This window comes from Rhinolophus sinicus, linkage group LG02, assembly GCF_036562045.2.
Source record: "Rhinolophus sinicus isolate RSC01 linkage group LG02, ASM3656204v1, whole genome shotgun sequence".
Lineage (NCBI taxonomy): Eukaryota > Metazoa > Chordata > Mammalia > Chiroptera > Rhinolophidae > Rhinolophus > Rhinolophus sinicus.
The window spans coordinates 173,760,057-173,783,671 of NC_133752.1; the positions used below are offsets into that span (position 1 = coordinate 173,760,057).

The 23,615-nt window shown below is 42.5% G+C and overlaps 1 protein-coding gene across 2 annotated transcripts; it reads right to left on the reverse strand.

Moving 5' to 3' along the window:
* Window positions 1–568: 568 nt before the first annotated feature.
* Window positions 569–21,458, reverse strand: BCL2L14 (BCL2 like 14). Of its 2 annotated transcripts, none has more exons than XM_074325989.1 (6): window positions 21,323–21,453; window positions 14,784–15,232; window positions 10,407–10,586; window positions 8,330–8,397; window positions 5,069–5,335; window positions 569–1,611 (listed from the first exon to the last, which is right to left on the reverse strand). In XM_074325989.1, exons 2-6 carry the CDS (start codon window positions 15,223–15,225, stop codon window positions 1,573–1,575), a joined length of 996 nt encoding a protein of 331 aa, XP_074182090.1. In that variant the 5' UTR covers window positions 15,226–15,232; window positions 21,323–21,453; the 3' UTR covers window positions 569–1,572. The 2 variants fall into 2 exon arrangements, with proteins under 2 accessions (XP_074182090.1, XP_019600233.2); XM_019744674.2 differs by having other exon boundaries at window positions 570–1,611; window positions 21,258–21,458.
* Between the last annotated feature and the right edge of the window lie 2,157 nt (window positions 21,459–23,615).

The following is a 23,615-nucleotide window of genomic DNA, read 5'->3' on the forward strand; positions in this document are numbered from 1 at the left end:
AGGCTTAGCAATGCTTCCTGGAGAAAATGAAGGCGTGAGTTCGGAAAGATGAGGAAGGGTTAGTTGAATTAGTGGAAATAGGGGAAAGAGCACCAGCAGGCAAGAACACTTCAAATGCAGAAAATATTGTTATAAAGGCTCTGGGCTACAAGGTTGCATAATACATTTGGGGAACTGTAAATAGTTTGAAATGGTTGGATCAAAGTGGGAAAAGAGATGGTCTCCAGTGTCTCCATCTATTAAGGGAAACTCCTTTATCCCCAACATTTATGACTTTCAATGTGGGGGAAGAAAGTAAAAGAGATTAACTCATTTTCATTGAGATGGGTCAGATAGTGAAACGTGATAATAGATAGGTCCAACTTTCCCTTAAAGCTGCAAGTATGTCTGATTAACTTATTTATTTATTTGCTCATCAAAGGTTTATTAAATACCTATTATATTAATTACATAAAGCTATATGTTGGGTGCTAGCGATCCAGAAATTTGTAAGACCCTATAATTTGAAAGTATTTTTAAACATTGTTGTGTGTCTTACATACTTACTGTGGAACATATTTCACTTACTGAAACACCTCACTCTGAACAGTATAATTTTCAGAAAAACAATCGGTGACTGCTTTGAGAAGAGGGGAAATTTTCAGCTTAATTCAGGGCAGCACATGATAGAGAACGTAAGTGTACACTTGGCTTTAAGTACCAAGCATATTCTAAGGACTTTATATAAATTAGCTCATTTTATCCTCACAGAAATTTTAGTACTATTACTTATTGCTTATTTTAACCACGAGATACACTTACGACAGTGGTCTTTCCACATATTTATTTTACCAGCTACTAATCATTACACTCCCACAAAAAAATAACAAAGGAAGTTCCAGAGACCTTGAGAGGCAGAGGTGAAGTCACTGAGAGGGTTGAGGGTAGTAGGAATAATTATTTTCTGCCAAATGGAAGTTTTTCAAACTAAAGAATTCTCCCAGAGAAGTGAGTAAAAAGGGCAGAAATGGCAGTATCTCCCCAAACTAGTAGACATAGCAGTAAACTCAAGAATCTCTTTGAGCTATGTCAACCAACATGAACAGAAATATCTTCCTAAAGGTAGGCTTGAAACAGTGTCATTAGTAGGCCATCCCATGTGTAGTTTAAAAAATAAATAGTACTAGAAACCAAAGAATAGGCACATGCGCAATTTATCATTTCGTCCTCATGAGGTTTGCGAATATCTGTAACATACTTTCCTTAAGGTGGTCAACAGAGGCAGGATGATGGTTTCTGTTCTGACTTTTGAAAGAAAAATTACCACTTGTCTTTCTAGACATCCTCACACACTCAGTCAGTGGAGGGGCTGAAAAACATGGATGTCAGGCTACGCTATACTGCAGTTTATGAGCTTGAGATGAACGAGGCCTCTCCTGATGTCTCTTGATTCACAGGAATAATGGCTTTGAAAACTTCAATGCTCCATCTGCCTTGGGCATTTTTATTTTCTCCTAGGGTCTATGCTGAGACCGAGGTACACAGGGCCACGACTGGCCAATGCGTATTCCAGATTACACATCTTCTGATGTTTCAGTCTACTTCTTCATGTGACATCCCAAGCACTTTTTCCTAAAGGGGAAAAAGAGGAATAGAGTCTTAAAATTCCAAGTTTGATTCACTGTTGAAGTGAAAACATATGCCTGCTAACGCTGTTCTCTGATCCTAGGCTTTAGCCGAGGCTCAGAGACTATGCGAGGGAGGCGGGAGGGCTTGGAAAGGTGACCGCCGTCCTCGGTGCACCTGAAGGAAAACATCAGTTAAGGACTTAGGCTACACATCCAAGGCGAACAGGCTAGATGGGAAGAGGCTTTGCTGCTGTATTTAAAATTCAAAATAATAGATACAGAAAAGTTGATGACTATGGAGGTTGCAAACCTCTCCTTTCAGAGTGCTGTAATCTGGGTGAGGTGGCCTGTCAGCAGGGTAACTGTGTGACTGGTGCTCCACAGTGAGGGAAAAGGACAAAGGAGTAAATTAAAATCTCATGGCAGCTTGTTTAACATGCTTTGTAAACAGAGTTACTATTCATTTGCTTGACTGGTTGATTCGTTATTTTACAAGTATTGGCTGAACATCTATGATGTGTATAAAAGTAATGGGAGGTGTGAGAGATAAAATACATAATCCCGCCCTCACAGATTTGCAATGTAGTTGTCAAGATCAGATGCACTCATATGAAATGTGGAATACTGAGACAGTTAGGAGTGAACCCTGAGCTCCCAAAAACCTAGGAATAGTTTTCTTCCCTCCGCACCACTACAGGGACACTCTAGAGAGCCACCAAAATACCTGGGGCCAATGGAAGTCCCTGGAGCCTTGCCACCCAGTGTCATCTTTCTTTCCTGTTCAGGGAAACTGAGCAGAGGGCTCAGTCCACTTCTCCACACTTTTGTAGCTCATATCAACTCAAAGATATTCTTTTATCAATATCTTTATTTTTTTGCAACTCTTTCTCTGTCACTTTGGAAAAATTAGTCCTTTCTCTCTTATTCTTGTTCCTCCCTTTCCTAATTTCCAGCTTTGGGCTCCAAATTAAACCTAATTATGACCAAGACTTGAAATTAGGATTTATTATGACCTGGAAAAGTAAACTAATAAATTTTGAATTGAAACTACAAATGATCAAGAACTAGTGCCATCAAATTCTAAAGTCTTTGAAAATTCCCTTTATTATTTCTACTGAAAAATCCAGCTATTTTCTCTAAATAGAAGTGTTTTCTCTCTAGCACCAAGATCCAAATTTAAAAAAATAATAAGTAAATAAAAATGTTTGTATTTTTCCTTTGCTCTTTTTATTTGCTTATTAGAACCACACTTTTTCATAACAAATTTATTGAAATATACCATAAAAGGATAAATATATTTTATCCTTTTAAAGCATATACTTCATTGGCTTTTAGTGTATTCATAGAGTTGTGCAACTGTCAAAAAGAAGCTCCTGTTTATTAGCAGTCATTCCCCATTCCCTCTCCTCAAAGCTTGGGAACCCACTAACGTGTCTCTGAATTTGCCTATTCTATACATTTCATATAAATGGAATCATACAACAGATAGCCCTTTTGTCTGACTTCTTTCATTTAGAATGATGTTTTCAAGGTTCATCCGTCAGTACTTCACTCCTTTTTATGGCTGAATAATATTCCATTGTGTGGATGTAATACTACATTTGGTTTTTAAATTCATCATTCATCATTAATGAACATTTGATTTGTTTCCACTTTTTGACTTATGAATAATTTATTTTTAGCCACCCTAGTGGGTATAAAATGGTATCTCATTGTGGCTTTTGCGTTCCCCTAATGTTGAAATGAAGATGTCAAGCAAGCATCTTTTCCTATGCTCATTGGCCATTTGTGTATCTTCTTTGCAGAAACGTCTGTTCTAATCCATTGCCCATTTAAAAAATTGGGCTGTTTGTCTTTTTATTGTTCAATTGTAAGAGTTCATTGCTTATTCTGAATAGAAGTCCCTTATCAGATATACAGTTTGCAAATATTTTTTCCCATTCTGTGGGTTGTCTTTTCATTTTCTTGATGGTGACCGTTGAAGCAGAACAGTTTTTAATTTTGGTGTAGTCCAATTTATTTATTTTTTTGTTACTTGTGCTTTTGGTGTAGAACCACCATTGTTTATAAGACACTTTTGGCATTTCAGCTACATTAATTAACAGGCTTTTGAGAACTGGCCTGTGAATCCAAATGATACTTATAATCTCTCTGGAAAAAATATAAACAGAACCAACAATGATGGTAATTTCCTGTATTAATTATAGTGCAAATATGAAGTGTTGTGAGAGGTTCAGAGGCTGGTATGGACCTTGAGATGGGGTGGTCAGAAAAGGCTCTGGGGCAGAGGAAAGACTTGAGGGGGTCCTGAAAGGGAGAACAGTTAAAGCTGAAATAACGTTGTGGAATTTATCCTCTTAGCATGAGTTAAGGCAGCTTGAACTTAGAATACTTAAGAGCCTTAGTTGTTCAGAACAGCCACTTAAAGGCTATGTGGTACAAAAGTAGAAAATGGGAAAGAACAGAAGATTGGGTAAGCTCAAAGGCATCCACTAAAGACCATGGCAGGCACTTCAGCCCCTTAGGCAAGATCAGCTGTACGTTCCTTCCAGTAGCCGAGAGGCTAAGCCTGTTTGGAGGCCCCAGGATCACGCTGGCCATGCCTAGAGCACACTTAAACCTGCTGCTGGCCCCTGGGGCATTCCAGTGGGAAGAGGACTAAGGATAATATGGGATGAAGGTCCGTCCTCCTCCGAGGAAGGGTTTGAACAGACAAAAATGCCATAGAGGTGTTGAGATTTAAAGCTCTGGGGTAAAGCATTTTGACAAGGTTGACCTTAGAAGGCAATTTGAACATGGCAGTTTAAAGGAAATCTCAAGGAATGGGGATAAAGGATGAGGGAGGGGTACAGGCTGAGGAATGGGGGTGAAGATGTCTGTTTTGCCTGATATCAGGTAATTAAAAACAGATGAAAATTTAACTGCTTTGTAGTTTGTATCAAAATGTCCCCATCAAAATGCTGGGTCTAAGTAGCAATGACAACATGTCGTGAACCCTGAATCTCTGCAGGAGGATTATCCCCATCCCCTCAGCATCTGAGAGTATGAGGAAGAGTCTGCGTCTCCTGGTCTCACTGCCAGACTTCTGCTGCCTGCAAAATTTGTGAAAACAAATTATATCTGTCTAAACATTTTATATCTCAACATCTCCTCGTTTCCTGTTATAGCTGATCAGTCCCTTTCCCCTGACACACATGTACCCTTTGGGAGCTCAGTAAATATTTATTGATGATGAAGATAATTACCAAAAATATGTTCCCATCAGTGGGATCTATCTCTTGCCACTCAAGTGTCCTAAACCCATGAGAACTGCTTCACAGATGTGCTCCCTTCACTTAAAAAAAAAAAAAAAAAAAAAAAAAAAACCCAAAAAACTGAAAAACAAAATGAACACTCCCAGGAGATCTATCCCATCTACTCTGAGATCTGGGAAGATTTATTTTTAAATAGGATGCACTTACCCATCCGCCATGCTGCTGGATCCAGGGCGAAAAGTTCTCTTTCAGATACTTGGTTCCAAAGCCTAGCACCTTGTTCATGGGGTGGTTGTCAATGGCGGTGAGCTTGGCCGTGGCGTCTATTGCAAGAGCAACCTTAAAGCCCTGAGCTTTGACCTCTGATTCTCCCCTGGTGTCTACACCCCTTAGGAACTGGTCTGTGATGGTCTTGAAAACACCATAGGTTAGCCCATCCTGGAAGCTGTTCATCAAAGCTTTGTCTTTCTTCAGCTGTGTAAAGAGCATAAGCGTTCAGTAGAGCAGCATGGGCCCAGTCAGGCAGACTCTCTAGTTCAACAGTGGCCACTACAGCACTCAGCAGGAAACCTGGCATTCAGTCTCGCCCACGTGGGAACCGAACCTGAGACCTCGGCATTAGGAACACAGTGCTCCAACCACCTGAGCCACTGGGCCGACCCAATCTAGTCTCAACCATGGCACAGTGTCCTGTAGAACCGGACGGGCACATGCCTGATCTCTGAATTCATTTCTTCGGGATGATAGGTGATAAAACTGACCAGCCCACTCATTCAACAGTCCATGAATGTTCCCTGAGCACTTACAACGGAGGGGTACTGTGGGTGATGAAGACCCGGGCGCTCACTCAAGGGGCTCACGGTCTAGTGACAATTGCAAGACCGCGCCAAATGCTTTGAGAATCGGGCCAGGGACAGAATCCAATGCCTGCAAATCACCGTCTTGGCTCAAACCTCTGCTCCACCTCTTACTAGCTGTGCAATCTTGGGGAAATTACTTAACCTCTCAGCTTCAGTTTGTCACCTTTAACTGGGATGATGGTAGTACCTCTACTATCGGGTAACTGAATAAAACACTTAGCACTGTGCCTGACAGGGAGAAGTGCTCTCGACACGTTAGTAATTTTTCAGGATGCTGTGAGAGCACAGGGGCATCAGGGAAGGTACATATGTTCACTTAAAAAAAGAACAACCTGAATCTACTGATTCCTTTCCATCGTTTGTACCATTCTATTTTACCTCCCCTAATATCTTCCCACTCTACCTCCTTTGGACTATAACTTTTACAAAAAAAAATAAACACTGCTTCTGCTTCTTTTGAAAAAATCAGGGCTTGTGTCATAAAGGTAGAACTCACCCTCATTTAAAGCCATCCGTGTAATGTCTATAAATATGACAGTTGCCATGTGAAAACAGAAATGGCTTAGTGACCAGGGACTAAGTGTTTATTTGAAAATCCTCTAGTCTGTGCTTGAGGCATGATAAGATGAGCAGGTTTTCCACAAATAAAAGGGATATTCAGGGGATGAGTCAGATGCTATGGGAAGATTTTGGTGGAACGGTGTCCTTTATCTGAGCCCAGCCCACCCCCAACTTCATGTCACACAGGAGCTTGTCTGAATTATATATCTGAAGCAGAAACGACCAGCATCCTCCTTTTAGTGATTGACTCAGTTGAAGAAGCTAGACTCAAACCTCAGCGGGCGACCGGAAGGCTGGACTCAGCACAAACAGTTGAAAAATCCAATGCCAGAAAGACACGTCTTCCATAGAGTCCCTGTCCGCTGCCCCCGCCCTTTTTGGTGCAGCTGGCTCTGTGGCATCCCTGGGAGGTGCGGGATGAGGCTGCATGGGCTGTCAGGCATGCGTGGCTTTGCAGACGTTCTGCAGCCACGGTGGGGTCCTTCTTCCCTGTCCCACTCTGTTGGGAACTCACCCCCACACAACACAAGTCAGACCTGCCAGAGTCCTCCTCTACTGGGGAACCACTTAAAAGGAAGAACAGCTACGTGTTCTACGTAAATAATGTCAAGTATCACCCCAAATCATCAAGAGAGTGTATCAGGCAAAGTGAGGTGTTTTAAAGTGGCAATTTGTGGGGTGAAAAGGAAAGCATCTCTCTTTATAACCAGAGGGGTTGACCTTATCCCGCCTCCTGCCGCTGGCCTCCCTGACCTACTGCAAGTCACTGCATAGGAAGGCCGGGATGGAGAATACTGTGAGACCTCCAGAAGCTTCGCGCTATAAAGAACCCTCTAGGACATCTAATGGATCTCTCCCGTTCAGGTACTGAACTGCTGGCTCGTTACTGGCATCTACTTGAAATTCTTCCAGTGTCAGGAAGATCATTCCTTCATGAGGCAGCCCTTGGATCTGAAAGACAGCCCCACGTGCTAGAAAATTCATTCTTAAAATGGGGAGAAATCAGTTTTCCCTGAAACTCCTATCCATTGGTTTTAGTTCTGGAGAAACAAGTGTCCTTAAATCAGGTACCATGTTCTATGTTCTGCTTCTGCTGTACCCCCATCTACTCCCTACTTGTGGCCGGCAAGTTCACACCCCCCCTCTTCTCTTTTCTTTAATCTGATATCCCTGGTTTTCTCTGTCTTTTTCATTCTGCACCATCTCCCATACTCTTCACCACCCTGGTCATTGTCCTCTGGGCACACCTTTGACAAAGGCATTGAGAGAGGAGCCACTGAGCATGTTGTGACTGGGCTAGTGTGACTGGCTACCTCCCAAGGCCTGACTTCCTCCGCGTGGATCCTGGCAAAACAAGGAAATGGGTCCCCAGGCCAGTGCCTGATTGACAAACTCTAGAGACTACTTGGTGGTCTATGGGTGACGGACGTGGAAGAGATGGCGTTAAGAAACCCTTCTGATTACACTGGAGGCCTGCTTCATCTGAGGGCACTTCTCATATGTTCCTGATTGGAATGAGAGGTCTCGGCTTCTAAATGGCAGGAAATCCAAAGTTCTCCAAGTAACACTAATCCACCTCCCCAGCTGAATTGCTAAGAAAGACCTTGAGTAGAGAACAGTCCAGCCACTCTAGGGGGATATGTCAGAAAGAGCTCCAGCCTCGGAGCAGCTGCGGGACTCAGATATCCAGGCTGTAGGGCAAATGCAAGAGTCTAAACTTCTCTGAGGATCAGTTACATGGGGAACTAGATTCAGAATTCTATTCAGCAAATTGTAATTTATTGGTGTCTTTTCTTACAATAACAAAGTTACTTTTTTCGTTTCCAAAAATTCCAAGGAGGCTCCAGAAGGTTTACTTATGTTTTCCAAAGTGATTCATTTTTGAGATCCTGCCATCATGAAGAATTTTGAATCCAAGGGAAATAAAATTTAGGACTAAGTGGAAACCAGAACTTTCAAAAGCAATACAACCAGGAGTACAATTCCATTCTCATGTACCGGTGCATGGGCACAGAAAGAAATCATGTTAGTTCAAGAAGCTCCATACCTCTCTTTCCAATTGATCCCCTGAGTATTTCAGCAGCTCAACGATTTTCGCTATTATTTGGTCTTCATCTGTCAGGGGGAAATCCCAGTTATTTCTTTCAAGAAAAAAAAAATCTTAAATTTTCCCAGCGATTGAGGTAGACAAGTGCTTTGTAATTCTTAGCAAATTAAATCTTACGTTTCCCTTTCTGATTAGGCACAAACCATTCTAGACACGCTCTCTTATAGTCCCCTCCTTTCCTTTCTACTTCTTTCTTTCCTTAGCCCTCAATTCTCACCGTGAAATTCATCACTCTATTTACTGTAAGAATGTTATTGAAGATGTTAGTTCCACTACACATGATTCTATCTCTAAAGATATTTAGGAGAAATTTCTCTCTGGTCTTTGGACTTCTCCTGAGCAGATGGTACTTTTTCCAGATGGCCACCATAAATCCCGTATTTGCTCATATCCCCCCTTGAATAGCTGCTAGAAAGAGCCAAATTTGTGGCCCCCATTTAAGAGGGGGTATAGTCTTCCTGGCCTGCATTTTGTGAATTAAACTCATTCCTAAACCCACCTTGTTTTCCTGCTGTTGTTTTTACATTATTTTTCAAATTTGATTTACCTTACCAAAATGCATACTTTGTATGCCATGTCTTTACAACAAGGTGGGGTATAAATAAAATTAGTAAGTTTTCCCTCCCCAAAGGCTCAAATGGCAGATGGATAGAGAGATGGCTATAGTTGGTTTGTGGTGTGTATGTTGGAACAGGGGACGTGGAGTAGGATTTTTCTTGTCTCAAAATGTGCTAACAAGGCAACATGAGGAAAATGGTGATTGCTGTAGACAGACTTCAGAGAAAAGCCAGTTACTGAGAGAACAGCATTTTTTACTTATGGCACAATCTCTGAAGTCATGGAGCCCTTCTGTTTGTCCCAGATAAGAGGGAAAGAGAGGCCAAGAAATTAATCTAGCATGTCACATCTCAAAAAGGTCAAGTGAAGGGCAAGGTAAGTGGGAAGTCTGAGACTCAAGTCACCTGGGAGAAGAAAGAATGCGTATCTCCATCACCCATGTGTTGTTTCTCTCTGATCCTGCTGCCTCTCTCTGGGAGAGGTGCTGTATCAGTGGCCCAGCTTTCTCACATGTACAGAGGATAAGCCTTAGCTTTAGCTTGGTTTAAGGGTATTGCTTTATATTGCTCAGGCACACATGAGATAGCAACAAAGGGGAGACACTTTTTAGCAGACTCAGAGGGGTCCTCCTCTCCTCTCCTCTCACTCTAAGTCCCTGTGGTGGCTGTGGTCCCAACAGTACAGCACAGGGTGGACAAACTCTGCTTCCAGGGTGGGGAGACACCCATACCTTTGGGGGGAGAACTTTTGCCCTGTGCTCTGCCATGCTGCAGACCCAGGAGCCACCTCTGCCCCTCATCTCCACTGGAGTTTGGGGAACATCAGCTACGAGCAAGGACTGTCATTAGTGAGGGAGTGCAGCGCTGCATTTCCCTTCCTGTAGCACGTGGTTCTGCTCCCCTAAACTCCAGAATTCCTGCCAGTCTGAGGCGATCTATAGTCCTAGCTATTGCTACAGCTTTGGTCACCCCTTCCCAGTTCTGCGGAATGTTCTGTACCAAACCTGATGTCTGACACTCACCACCCCGCCACCCCCTGCTTTTTCACAGGAGCTGAGGGCAATATTATGAGTTCCTGGGATGGTGCTCCATCTGCAGCCTACGACCTCCTGTGAGCAAACTGGTCCCTGGCCATTGCTAACACGATTAAATCGAAGATTGCGTTTCCCCCTGTGGACCGAGTTGAGTACACATTTTGTACTTCTTCCTCTCCCTCAGTAGACTTTTCTTTGGACTTAGCAGCAAGCTTGGCAGGTGGCTTCAATCTGCTGGCACACGCCCCTTGGCTTGGGCTGGTCTCTCAAGCTGGAGGTCAGTGCCTTCAGCGTGTTGTTTTCATGCCTTCGGTCCAGGGCAGCAGAGAGTCTAGGTCGCAGAGCACTGAGCTGAATAATTACATAAATGCTTGTATGCCTCTGCCTGGAAAGCAGCCCAACACAAACACTCAGGAGGAAGTTTACCTTTCTTAGCACTTGCCGCTCGAGGCTGGGAGGAGCCCTGGGCCTTCAGGTGAGCAATCTGTAGTACAAACCTCCCTTCAGACCTGAGGCTTCGTCCGTGGGGGTGCTCTTCTGGCGGTGGCCAGGAATTAACAATTTCAGCAACTCGGTTGGCAATGGAAACAACCTTGGGGTCCACAGCTGAAACAAAACAAAATGGTGCTGAGAGGCCCTTCCCAGAAGAACTTGGTCTAGCTCATTGGTATGCTCAGTTGCCCGAAATGAAAAGACCAGCCTAGAGTGAGAGGCAACCGCCTGGGAGTGTGTGTACGGGGGAGTCCCATTCTTCAGAAAGCACTGGCAGTTGCCTGGCAGAGGCTGTGGTGGGGGAGGAATCCACAGAGGAATGATTGCCACCTTGAACAATTGCCCTTCTGCACCCTCTTTTTGAAGTCTTGCAAAATTAGGGTCCCTTTTCCCCTTTGTGAGGGAAGATACACAAAAGGGAGTGCTTAGTTCTTTGCCTGAGGGAATGCTCATTATGCTTTTATTTTTATTCTTTCTTTTTCTTTTTTTTTTTTTTTTGGGACATCCTTTATATCTTGGAGAGCTGGCCCTTATGTGCATAGGAGGGCATTCAATAGTTTGACAAGCCTTTGGGGCTTGGTCACTGAGGAAACAGAAATATCCCAGCTCTCGGGCCATATTCATTACTCAAGCCCATTATCAAGTAAACACTGAACTCCCCTTGCTTATACAGTTATGTGCCTCTTTTCTCCTCCAGGTCTACTGGGAAACATCCAATTAATGCTGATAGGAAACAAGGACACGTAAAGTGCAACCCATGACCTTCAAGAATTAATAATCCAGGAAAAGAGCATGTCATTATTTGCACACATTACTATAGAATAAAGCAGTTTAGGACATGAAGGTTTAAATGACATTGGCCCCCTGAATGTCATAGCCTATGAAAGACAAGTCAGCTTTGCCTCTGGTGGGGGATGGGGTCGACGGGGTGGGCAGGAGGTATTGCTGATGGGTTCAGGAGTAAAATGTTCCCTGTTGATTCATTACGAAGTTCTTAACTTTTAGCAACTTGTACAAGCTGTCTTTGATGTAATATGAAGCAGGCATATCATGTAATATTGGAAAAACAGTACTATTTAATTCATAGACTTGAAGAAAGTAACAGAGTAGGGTTTGTGCTGGAAGGCTGGTGTACCCAGGGGAACCTGCGGGCTTTATAAACCAGGATAGGTAAGAGGCAAGGCCTGGGTCTCAGGAGAGATTATGTCACATAAAAAGCAAGTTTTGTCATCTTATGGAGCTGCCAAGGTGATTTCTGATCCTCTCTCCCTGGATTTCTCCATACATGACAGCTTTGCTGCTCTCCCTTCAACCCCAAGGCATTCACTGAAAGGCCAGAGACTAATGCTCTGTTCATAATGCCTCCCTTTAAAATACAGTGTTTTTCACGCTCCATCCATAGGGTTCAAAAACAGAGGAGCGAATTAGAGAGGTCAAGGACAGAAGAATCAGTGCTTTTCCTTCCTTCTCATTTTAACAACCAAACCAAATATACTTTCCATTTTTAAATCACCTTATTGTAGTCTAACCAGCCTCCTCTTGAATTCTGGCCACCCTTGGCTGCTGGTAAGGAAATGGCAAGTGGCTGGATCCCAAGGCCAATGGGAACCTTCCTTTGCAGTGTCCCCAGGAGATGGGAAAGGAAAGCTTACATTTTCTACCTCTGTAACATTGTACGTCCTGTCTAGGGTGATTCGTGCATGGCTCTCCCACCAGAAGTCACACTGTACCCCTGGTGCACCCAAAGAAGGCAGATAAAGGCTCCCAAGGCTGTCGCTCCTCACCCCCCAGATCCTCCCTTCTTGTGGCAGGGCAATCACAAACCCCCCTGCAGGTACAGAAATACCCAATCTGACTTACCTGTGTTCAGTTTTATTGATTTCTATGTCTTGGTGGGCATGGAGTGAGCCATGCCGATGAAATACATGCAGGAAAGACTAGAAGCAAACACATTTTGACTCAGATGAACTAGTTCTAGTTAAGATTCCCATTTTGAATGCCTTAATTTTAAACGCTGGAAAAAGAAAAGATTTCCTTCCTGTCAGAGTAGGTTCCATTTGACAGGCAATGGAAAATTGGATGCGAGTGGAGAGAGAACAGAAAGCCTGCTCATCCTTTGCAGTCTATTTTGGTGGGTGGTCATTGTGGGGCCAAAGAGAGCAGGAGAGCAGGGTTGGGAAGGAGCCATTCGGCCATTAGCTTGAGGCATTTGTTTTAAAGAAGAAGGGGCAGAGAATTTGGGAGAGATTTTCATATGGTCAAGACTTCTATTTCCCACCCACTATTTGTTTTTTTCTTCTTTAGTAACCGACCCCTGAAATGTCAAAGGCAGCAATGGACCCAGGTGAAAAAACTACATTTCCCAGTTTCCCTTGCAGTAAGGAGTGGCCAGTGAGATGTCAGAAACTGGGTACAGTTTAAGAAAGTGCTCCAAAAGATAGCTGAGTTATCCAGAAAAAAGACACCCTTTTGTCCTCCCTTGCTTCCTCTTTCTTCCTGCTTGAAAAGTAGACATGATGGCTGGAGTCCCAGCAGCAACTTTGGAATATAATAAGGTGACTTTGAGGTTGGAAGCCACTAGCTGAGGGATGGTAGAATAAGAATCCCTAATTACTATGGAGCTACCATACCAGGCCTGGGCTGCCAAACTTTTGGTCCTCTTTTAATGGGAGAGAAAAATAACCTCTGTATTATTTAAGTCATAGTTATTTGAATTTTCTACTATAGGTTGCTAAGCCTAATCCTAACTGTAACATTCCACATCTAGTGAATCATAGCTATGGAGAAATAAAAGATTCACAAGAGAAAGAACCTGGGTTGATAGTTTCTAAAATTAGTACTGACATCCATTTTTCTACATCATAAGGCCTCTTGCTGCTAGACATTGGTGTTGGGACATCACCTTACAGTTCTCACTTAAGCCTGGTGTCTGAGTTCTGGAAATGGCAGCCCAGGCAACATTGTGACTTTAGTTAAAAGAACCTAGGTTCTTTTAAAAGAACCAACTTCTGAGCTCTGACTTATATATGGCAAAATAGAAATAGAATGCAAGGCTCTCTTGGGTTACACCCAACATAAAACCAACTAACCACCCATATATGTAACTAAACAAGAAAGTAAGAAAAGAGAAAGGAGAGAAGTGAGGACAATTGTGCATGAATGTTCAAAGTTAAGCCCCCTTAAGAGGTAATCGTTTCTACTTTTTTAGAGATATCTATATATCTATATAGAGATCTTGAAATTTTAGGCAATAAAAATGGTCAAATGACAGTTCAGTGGTATGGAGATACAGAATGTCATTTAACGCACAAAAGCCAGAAGATAGATTAAAGTCTGTAAAATCTTCCTCTGTCTCCTGGCAAAGTCCAAAGAACAGGCTTTTTAGGTGTCTTGAAGTGTTCTGTTTGCTCCAGAGCTCAGAGACCACCCCCAGCAGAGGCTTGCTGTACCACTGGGGAGAGGAGTTTCCAAGATAATCTGACTCTCGCCTCTCTTGTTTGAAAATTCTGTGTCTAATGGGAAGTGGTAGTTTCCTTGATCAGACTGAATGATCTAAAGCTGTCCACTTGTCAGCTGAGTCTCCAAGAAAGCTAGGACACTCGCAAGATTTAAAAAGTGAGACGTTACTGCCACCTGTTGACTAATTATTGGCAAGTTACACAGTCCCATCAGCCCAGCAGGAGGGTTTTGTTTGTTTGTTTTTAAAACTAGGCGTCAGGCACTAGGCATTGTTGAAGGGGAAGAAGATGCTTATGCCAAGGTTTGTGGATGAAGGGAGACTTTTGCGAAAATGTTTTATTCAATACAATGTATTTTCTCCCACTGAGGGAAGATTTTGTCAAAATGCGTCTCAGCTGTTTTTTTAGAGTGGTTTAGACTTTGAAAAGTATTTTTGTATGTAGCTGCCTGATCTTTCCATCCACCCTAAAAGGTTGGGGAGGGCGGGATACCCCAATATGCAGATGAAAATACAGAGGTGCTGAGAAGCGAGTTGGCCTGCGCCCCTGTCCAGAGCGCTTTCCTTTCTATTGATCTCTGACATAGAGGTTTAGGAATTTGGGCAGCAAGCTTATTTATGGACAGTGGAGCCAGAAAACCAGTTCTGCCATACTTCACTGCCATCCTTTTCCTCCCTGCTCAGTCTTGAGACAAGTAGGGCAATTATTCTTGAATAATAATAACTTGGGAAACAGAGGCACGATGAGTGGCCTGCCTGAGGCCACGGTACCAGCTGGGAGGAGATGAACCACCATGCACACAGAGAAGGAAAAGATTTGGTTGTGGGAGAGGAAGAAGTCCCCAAAAGCCTACCTTCGGGCTCTAAGCACTGTTGCACGTTAGAAGGAGACCTGGGTGATTGCTGAGTGGGCAGACCATCCTGACCCGCCAGGATACTTTGACTTTCAGCTTGGATCACCGTAAGCGAGCTCTGTGAGGCTTCCTCTTTCACTCCTCCTCCTCCCAAGAGTGTTCTCCAAGAAGACTTTTTCTTGGCAAGGTTTATGGGCTTCTCACTGGATTGAGAATGTCTGCAAGGCCAGGGCACCTGTGTCCATGACTCGTTTGCTGACCAAATCCCCAGTCCTCTCTGGGATAGACTTCTTGTTCTCAGCGGCTTTGGTGAGCAGACAGCAGAGCTCTTCTTGAAGACATGGTGTTTGACATAGAACTCCAGGATTTTGAATTCCATACTGTTTGGGTCCTCGTCATCCAGGGGGATCTCCTCCAAATCGCAGGCACTGGTGGTGCACATGGCGGGTCTGCAACGACAAAGCCCACATGGATCTTTCTGCCTTTGGGCCATCTACTCCTTGTAGGTAAGGAGACACAGGGGTGAAACTCAATGAACATTTGTCAAGCACCTATTCTGTTTGCGCTGGGAGGCAAAGGGTAATCAGAGATAGAAAAATCAAGGTGCTTTTGGAAAGTTCATTTTTATAGAGATGAGGAAGAGAGACATGTACATAGATAACTCCAGAGAGTGAGCTAGGAGTTGAAACAGAGATGCAGATAGCCAGGTGTGGGAGATGGAGGAGGAACAGGCAGCTGCAAACAGAAGGCAAGTGAAGGCTCCTTGAAAGATAGAAAGAGCTTAGGTGGGTGGATGGATATTGGGGCTAAGAACAGGATGGGCAGAGGGTAGACTATGGGTAAATTTAGGATGTGTTTGAAGAGGAGTGAGAGAACTGGGGTAGAACACGCATGTGCTTCGTGGGTAGCTGTGACTCAGGCATGTGGAGGGACAATAACTGAAGTGGCAGTTGGGGCCTGGTTATGGGGGTCTCTGAATATTAGCCTGAAAGCTTTCCATTTTCTCATGCTGGTCGATTAATACATTTCAAAGGAAGGCCTAGACTGTGGAGGGCAGTTAAAGGTCTTCTTGGAAGAGGATAGGTGGGCAAAGGGGGAGGCCAGCTCAGGAGAGGGACATGTCTGTGGTCCCTGGCCCTTCCCATCCTCTCTCCCTTTTTCCTTTACCCTTTACTTTAGCTTGTGCAGAATTGCTTCTCTTTCTTGCCATATTGGGCATTCCATGTAAGATTTCATCTGGAAAAAAATCCTGCTATTTTTTACATATTTGAAGAGCACTGATGGAGGCAATTCAGTTTTGAGTGTGAGAGTGATGTGATCACAGACATGTTTTAGAAAGATCGATACAAGAAAAAAAGTGATGGGGATGGAAGGGTTTCATCTTTATTTCCATATTAATAACCAGAGAGATAATAATAAACTGATTTTGTTCAATGTAAGCTTTCATGAAATAATTCCTTTTCTGGTTTCCTGCTGGGAAATAATTTCTTTTTGTTAATAATCGGCGTTGCTTTTTTTCTGTTGTATGTTAAGGACTACATTTTCATTTCTGTCCCAGATGCCAGAAAGCCCAGATCTACCAACCCTCATTGGATTAAAGTGGATGTACTGGAAAACAGCTTGGTTCTCAGACTAAAAATCCTGAGTTCAAATCCTGGCCATAGCACTGACTAGCTGTGTGACTTGGGCAGGTTACTTCTCCTCTCTGAACTTGAGTTTCCTATAGATTAGTTGAAAATAATAATAGTCATTTTGTAGGGTATTGTGAGGGTACAAGACAATTCATGAGAAGTCCCAATTCAGAACTGACTCAAAAAATGGTAGCTGCTAATTTTTTCTAGTATAACTGTCATCTCAGGCCCTCTAACTCCATCCTTGAGGTGGCTCTTCATCATATTCCCTTCCCTTAATTTTAAGACTGTCTTTGGGCATGTGAATTTGTGTGATAATAAATAAACTGTAGTGATATTAATCGGATTGACTGGCATATCCCTCCTTTTCTTTCCAGAGGACCCTCTCATACCAAGACCAACTCATAGAGAAACGGGACAGTGACTGCAGACAGGGTTCAAGGCAGTGTGACTTAGTTCAGAGAGACTGGACTAGGCGTCTGGAGGCTGGAGGCTCAGGGCTGGTTCAGCTTCTAACTTGCAAAGTCCTTGGGCAAGTCACTTAATCCCTTTGGTCCTTGCTTTCTATACCAAATATTCTCTATCTTTTCTCTCTGATTCTACTATCTGAAGGAGGTGTAGGAGATGAAATATCTCCCCTGCAGGCCTGCCAGAAGCTTCCCGTTTCCATTGCTCTTTCCTCTCCTTTATTAGGAAGAGCCTCACACCAGATGATATGGAAGCTGTTCACCGGAGGAACTGCTCCTTGGCCAGGCCCTGAGAAAGCAATGGCTTTTTATATTTATAAAATGCAATTCATATTATCTAAGCCACTGACCATATAGGACGACTACATTACAAACTGTGAAAATCCTTTATAAACTATAAAGCAATAATGTAAATGTTGCCCTGTATAGAGTAGTGGTTTAACATGCTGGTCTCTTGATTCAGATCACCTCGTTCAAATCCTGGGTCTTCTGCTTACTACTGTGTGACTTGGTACATTTGTTAATTTATTTGTGCCTCCATTTTCCCATCTCTAAAATGGGGATAAAAAAATCCTGCTTCATCCAGTTGGGATGTGGATAAAAAGAATTAGTACATCTAAAGCACTGAAAATTCTGCATGGTAGGTGATAAATGCTCAAGAAAGATTAGCATTATTGATTAAAATTATATTAATAGGTTGCCTTTTTTGTAAGTAAATGCTAATATTTATAAAAGCAATCTCATCAAGTGCAGCAATTAAGAAAACTAACTAGTGACATGCAAATATTAGGTTTAGCACAAAATCCACATTCTTTCCCTACAGTTTCTTATAGTCATATGTGTATATATATAGGTATATATATACATATATGTATATATATGTATATATATGTGCATATGTATTATGTGTATATATATATACATATGACTATAACAAACTAGGGAAACACACATATATGACTATAAGAAACACACATATAAATACACATATATACACACATATATATATGGTGTGTGTGTCTGTGTGCATGTAAAGTATATATACTGTAAAATAAGATTGGTACTTGGCTGGCTTCCCTTGCACCTAGCACAATGCCTGACACATTGTAAATTCTCCATAAATATTTGATGAATGAATGAAAAATGATTACAGAGCTGCCAGAGAAAATATGGGACATCCAGTCAAATTTGAATTTCAGATAAACAACATCCAATTTTAGTGGAAGTATGTCCCAGATATTGTATGGGACATGCTTATACTGATGCTCCTCGACTTACAGTGGGGTTACGTCCAGATAAACCAGATAAGTTGAAAATATCATAAGTCAAAAATGCATTTAATATACCTAACCTATCAAACATAGCTTAGCCTAACCTACCTCGAATGTGCTCAGAACACCTATACTAGCCGATAGTTGGGAAAAATCATCTAACACAAAGCCTATTTTATAGTCAAGTGTTTGACTATCTCATGTAATTTAACATGTGCATTACTTTCACACCATCGTAAAGTCAAAAAACTAAGTTGAGCCATCATTAAGTTGGGGACCATCTGTATTTCAAAAATTTATTTCTTGTTTATCTGAAATGCAAACTTAACTGGGCATCTTGTATTTTTATTCAAATCTGGCAACCCCGAGAATGAAAGATGTTGCTTAGAAATATTGAGACCTGAGTAAGGTGTAAGGGAGTCAAGTCGACCAAGGGTCAAGACGGAGCAACGTGAGACAAGCAAGAGAATGAGCCAGAAATGATGAAGCAAGAGTGGGGTGTGTGGTCAGAACCCTGGGCAGCAACTTGGAATGGAAAGGGCTGAGCCCAGAGCTGCAATGTGTCAGGGGAGGATTTATGAGGTTTTTAAATCGAAGCTTCCATTTCAATTGGGTAGCTCAGGATGCTGTAGCAGGAAGTACAGGCTGGTGCTATAGGAGCTATGTAGGAAGGTAGGAGGGTAAGCTGTCTCTTCAAGCCATAATACTATGCTTTCGAAGAAACATCCATGTAAGTTAAAAAAAGAAATAAACAAGAAAACCTTCTAATGTAGTGTGAGGACATCAAAATTGTGTGGGTGTGTGTGTGCGTGCACATATGTGTGGCATTGTTGAAGAGAAGAAGGGTTGGACTTCTTCAAGAAACAAGTTTGCTAAATTCTGATTCAAGAGTAACATCAGAAAAGGGGGGAAAACACTGACGTCAAGATGGAGTACATAGTCCTTCCATTTTGTGAAAGAAGAGATTTTTATTGTGTTACCGGCTAGAAAGGAAAAGAGTTCTTGGCCCAAGCAACAGGAAAGGCCAAGGATGAGAAAGAAGCAGAAAGAGCAGCGGTGCTCAGGCAATGGCCCCATGAATGCGGAGACCCTACCAAAGGGTGGAGGAGGGTGTGTGCTGTGACCAGGGCCTGGAAGACACTTGGCTGAAAGAGAATACGTGGAGACATGAAAGTATTAGTTAAGACACTTTAAATCCTTTAACAACTTGTACGTTTTCTCCCCCTACTAAACCTCATTGTAAATTAAGGGAGAACTTTTGTTGAATGTATAGCTAAGTCTTATTTTAAAGCAGCAGTGAGTTAGTGTTATCACATGTTGGATCTCTTCTGCTCTCAGCTATTGAAAGTAAAAGCCTGATTTCTGGGTTTTGGAAACGTACACCATACGTTTTATGCTTATGTGCATGGAAATGAAGCCCTGGGTTGGGGTCTCCTGAGCGCTGGTTCAGAGCCTGGAGGGGAGAACTAGCTCCCCAATAAGACCTGTGAGGCTTATTTTAATTCAGTGAGTCATGGGTCACCTTATTCTTATCACCTTATATTTACACACTCTCTTCTTATCTATAGCGAACTACACCAATGTACTCTCAAAAGTAAGGTTACCCTGCTTCTTTTGTTGGCCTCTTTTCCTTCCCAGAGAGTTCTTTACCCCCTAACCCCGTACGTGGCTGAAGTCCTCGGGGTCTCCCCTTTGTTTGTCATTTAGGTGACTGGCAGAGCAGGTGCTGCTGGGTGGGTACTGTGTGTTCAGCTGGGGAGGCATCTAAACCCTTTTGGGACATTTGGAATTTTTCTAGCTCTGGATTTGTTTGTTGAGGTAAGATTTCACGTCCCTTCCTGTGGCAGGTAATGGATGAGTGAATAGAGGAAACAACGCTGGTGCAGACCTCGTGGTTCCGCGCAGAGGCTGCCACTAGTGCTCCAAGTCAGCTGGACAGAACTTACCCTCGGTTCACTTTGTGTCGGCCTGACCCAAATGTGAGAGGCCTGGAGGCCCGCTGGGCAACAGGCTCAGCAAAAAAGCTGTCTTCCATTGCTCGGGACACACAGAGGTGGCCCGGGGGTAGCTCACCAGTGTAAACGCTCGTCTCTGAGGGAGGTTCGCAGACCAAATTATGAGTTAAGTTTGGTCTGGTTGCCTGGAGCCTCCTCTTGAGCACCTTACGCCCCCTTCTGCCCTTCAGAGGCAGTCTGCCCTTTTCCTTCCTTCTCCAAACTTGAGGAATGCAGTAAAATGTCTTCACTTCCTATAATAGAAGCTAAACTGAAAGACAGAAACTTAGGTCATACCATGTTTCCCTGAAAATAAGACCTACCCGGAAAATAAGCCCCACTTAAGATCGTCAGACAGACAGACGGAAGCATTTAGTACGTTACGACGATGTTCCAGAAGAAGATGACATGACTGTATTTGAATAAATGTAGATTGTTGTACATGAAAAAATAAGACATCCCCTGAAAATAAGCCTTCATATAGCAAAAATTAATCTAAGACCCGGTCTTATTTTAGGGGAAACATGGTATTGTTCAAACAAAAGGACTAAGGCTCAGCTGGGAGGACAAGGGGGAGGGCAGACAGAGAGAAGGGAGCTCCCCAGAGGGCAGGGAGAGGGATCACCCGTGTCACCTAGTCCTGCTCTGCCAGGACTAGACCTTGTGCCCAAGTTCCCACAGGGCGCTCAGGACTCTGGGCTCAAACCCAGGACTCCTGCCCTCAGCCCCCCCTCTGTTCCAGGGGAGGGAGTCAGCATCTCCATGGGCCACCAGCTGTCATAGCATCACATACCTTGTCATATATTCAATGACAACAGAACTGCATCATGTTAAAAATGACTCAGCCAGTTACATGATCTTAACTGAACTACCCCCAACCCTCTGTAGCAAAGGAGAAATGAAAGAGAAACCTGAATATCTTTCTTTTTCCTTGAAACCCAATAAACTAGACTCTTAACTGTCATTTTGCTTTCTGAGAGGGACTTTTGAACAAACTCAGGAAATGTCTCCCCTAGTTAGACTGCCTCATTAGTAAAACCAGCTCTGAAGATCCGTCGTGCACTCCTGGGAAGGCTGAGAACAAAAACTGGTGCCTCTTGGTGTTTGTTACCTGGTCTCGAAGCTGTCAGTGGTTTCTCCTGCTTCAGGTAGGTGGCAGTAAGGGTATTTTTATACCTGAGTCTCCACGAAATTTAAGAGGCAACTTGCACGAAGTTTTCTTGGCTTCTCAGTTAGGAAGTGTCCTGTGATCTAAGACTCCATCCGGCTGTAGCCTTTTCAGGTTTAGGACTAAGGCTGAAGTGAGGCTTGGGGAAAGATTGGTACTTCCTTCTTAAGCCCTGCCCCCAGCTTTTAACTGAAGGAGGGGCTGACCTTTGCCCTGTAATTTGACTCTAAAAGGAGTTCTGTATCTTTTATTAAGGATTCTTACTTCCCTGTAGAACAATTATGTGATTATTTCTGATAGTTTTTTACTTTCTTTCCATTTCATCATTTCATCAAATGTTTACTGACCACCTAACATGTGACTGGCATTTTACACATATTTAATCTTAACAACATTGAGAGGTAGGTGTTATGATTCCCATTTTACAGATGAGAAAACTGAGGCTCAGAGAGGTAAAGCATCTCTCTAGTGGTCCCTATCAATTGAGCTGATATCCAAACCCTAAACCCTGGTCTTTCTGGCTTTATACTATATCATGTTACCTTTCCTATGAGATTTTCCAGTATTTAAATGGAACCACTGGAAAAGTTTTCACAACTTAATCTAACTCTAGCCATAGGAAAAGTCACAAAAACTCATTGACGGACCATATGTCAGAATTTTAGGGATACAGTTCCTTGTGTATATGAAACAAGAAACACTTAAATATGATTTTATACTCTATCAAGATAAATTCTTAACTGAAATAAACATTTATGGCCATGTTTGCAATCATGAAACCTCGAGTGCTGGCTGGTTGAAATGTGAAGATGAAGGACATGTGAATGGTGAAAGAGGAATTTAGGCTAATTTCATAAAAATAAGGGAAGAACTAGCTACTTAAATAAAACACACAGATCCATGAAATTCAAACAAAGAGGAGTTGTGGGAAAGTCAATTCTTTGGTGACTCAGGTGAATTTTAATTAGCAAGCTAATATTTATTGCACATAACGTGACAGTTTAGTCAATTAAAGAGTGTTAAAGAAATACTAAGAGTGGTTTTTCTTTTCTCTTTTTTTTAAAAAGATATATTCATTTGAAACAATTCAAAAATCAACAAATGCATATAATAAATAACTAAATCACATAGTGTGGACTACAGTTGTTATTGGAATTCAGAGTTTCATAACTTAATGGCACTGTTTGCAGAAACCATTTAGAATCCCACCAGATCTTGGCAAGGTAAGTATAAACACAGGAAGGGGCAATTGGCACACGAGGCAGGCTCATTGAGGACAGAGAATGTCCATTAATCATTTAACTTCACATCTCCCACACCCAACAGACTGGCACATAATAGAGATGAGACTCAACACATGTTATAAATTAAAACAACAAATTAAACCCACTTTTCTCCTGATTCTAAAATTATACAGAGCATTACAGAAAACATGTAAAATATAAAATAGCATACATAAAATAAAGGCCACCATGATCCAGTCATTCGGTGACAAATATTAGTAAAAATTTGGTGCATTTCCTTCCTTCCATGACAATAACACCTAGCTACCTCTCAGGTGTCTGCTTGCCCCACTGCCTTTTCCCTGCACTCTGCCCCGATAACGCAGCTACCAGGATGCACCCCTGCAGCAAGGTGGACAAAATGACCCCTACTCATATTCAGTTGAACAAGAAGTAAACATGCCTACCCACGCCAGGACAACTCAATTCTGTATGCTAGAAATTTGGAATTGTGTTAGCGAGAATCTAGCTGGGTGTTTCAACTGGAAAGTCATGGTTGGGTCCCATGCAGCAGAGGAGAAAAAGCTGATGGGCAGAGAAAGTGATAAAGGAATTAGAATTGGAGAACAGGGGGGCCCGGAGGCAGGAGAGAGTACTGGTTCCTGAGAGCTCTCCACTTGCCACCTGAGATCCAGGAGACTCCTCATGCCCTTGCAATATTTTCTTTTTTTGTTGTTGTTGTTCTTTTTTTTTTTTTGCTTAAGTTGATTTGAGTGTTTCTTTCAACCAGATGGATCCCTCAATAAATGCGATGAACATGGTTTTACATAGTCAAAGTGTTGTTATAGTCTTGTGACTTGCTTTTTCCATTTAACATCTATCATAAATAGGTCTCAATACCAACAAACATATTTTGTAAATGAAATTTTTAATGGCTGCATCAGTCCAGTGAAAGAAAGCACTACAGTTATTCCATCAGGCAACTCTTTTTAAATATTTTGTTTGTTTTCGAGTGCTCACAGTTATACATAATGTTGCAGCATATAATTTTGTCATCTTTGCCCATATTTTATATTGT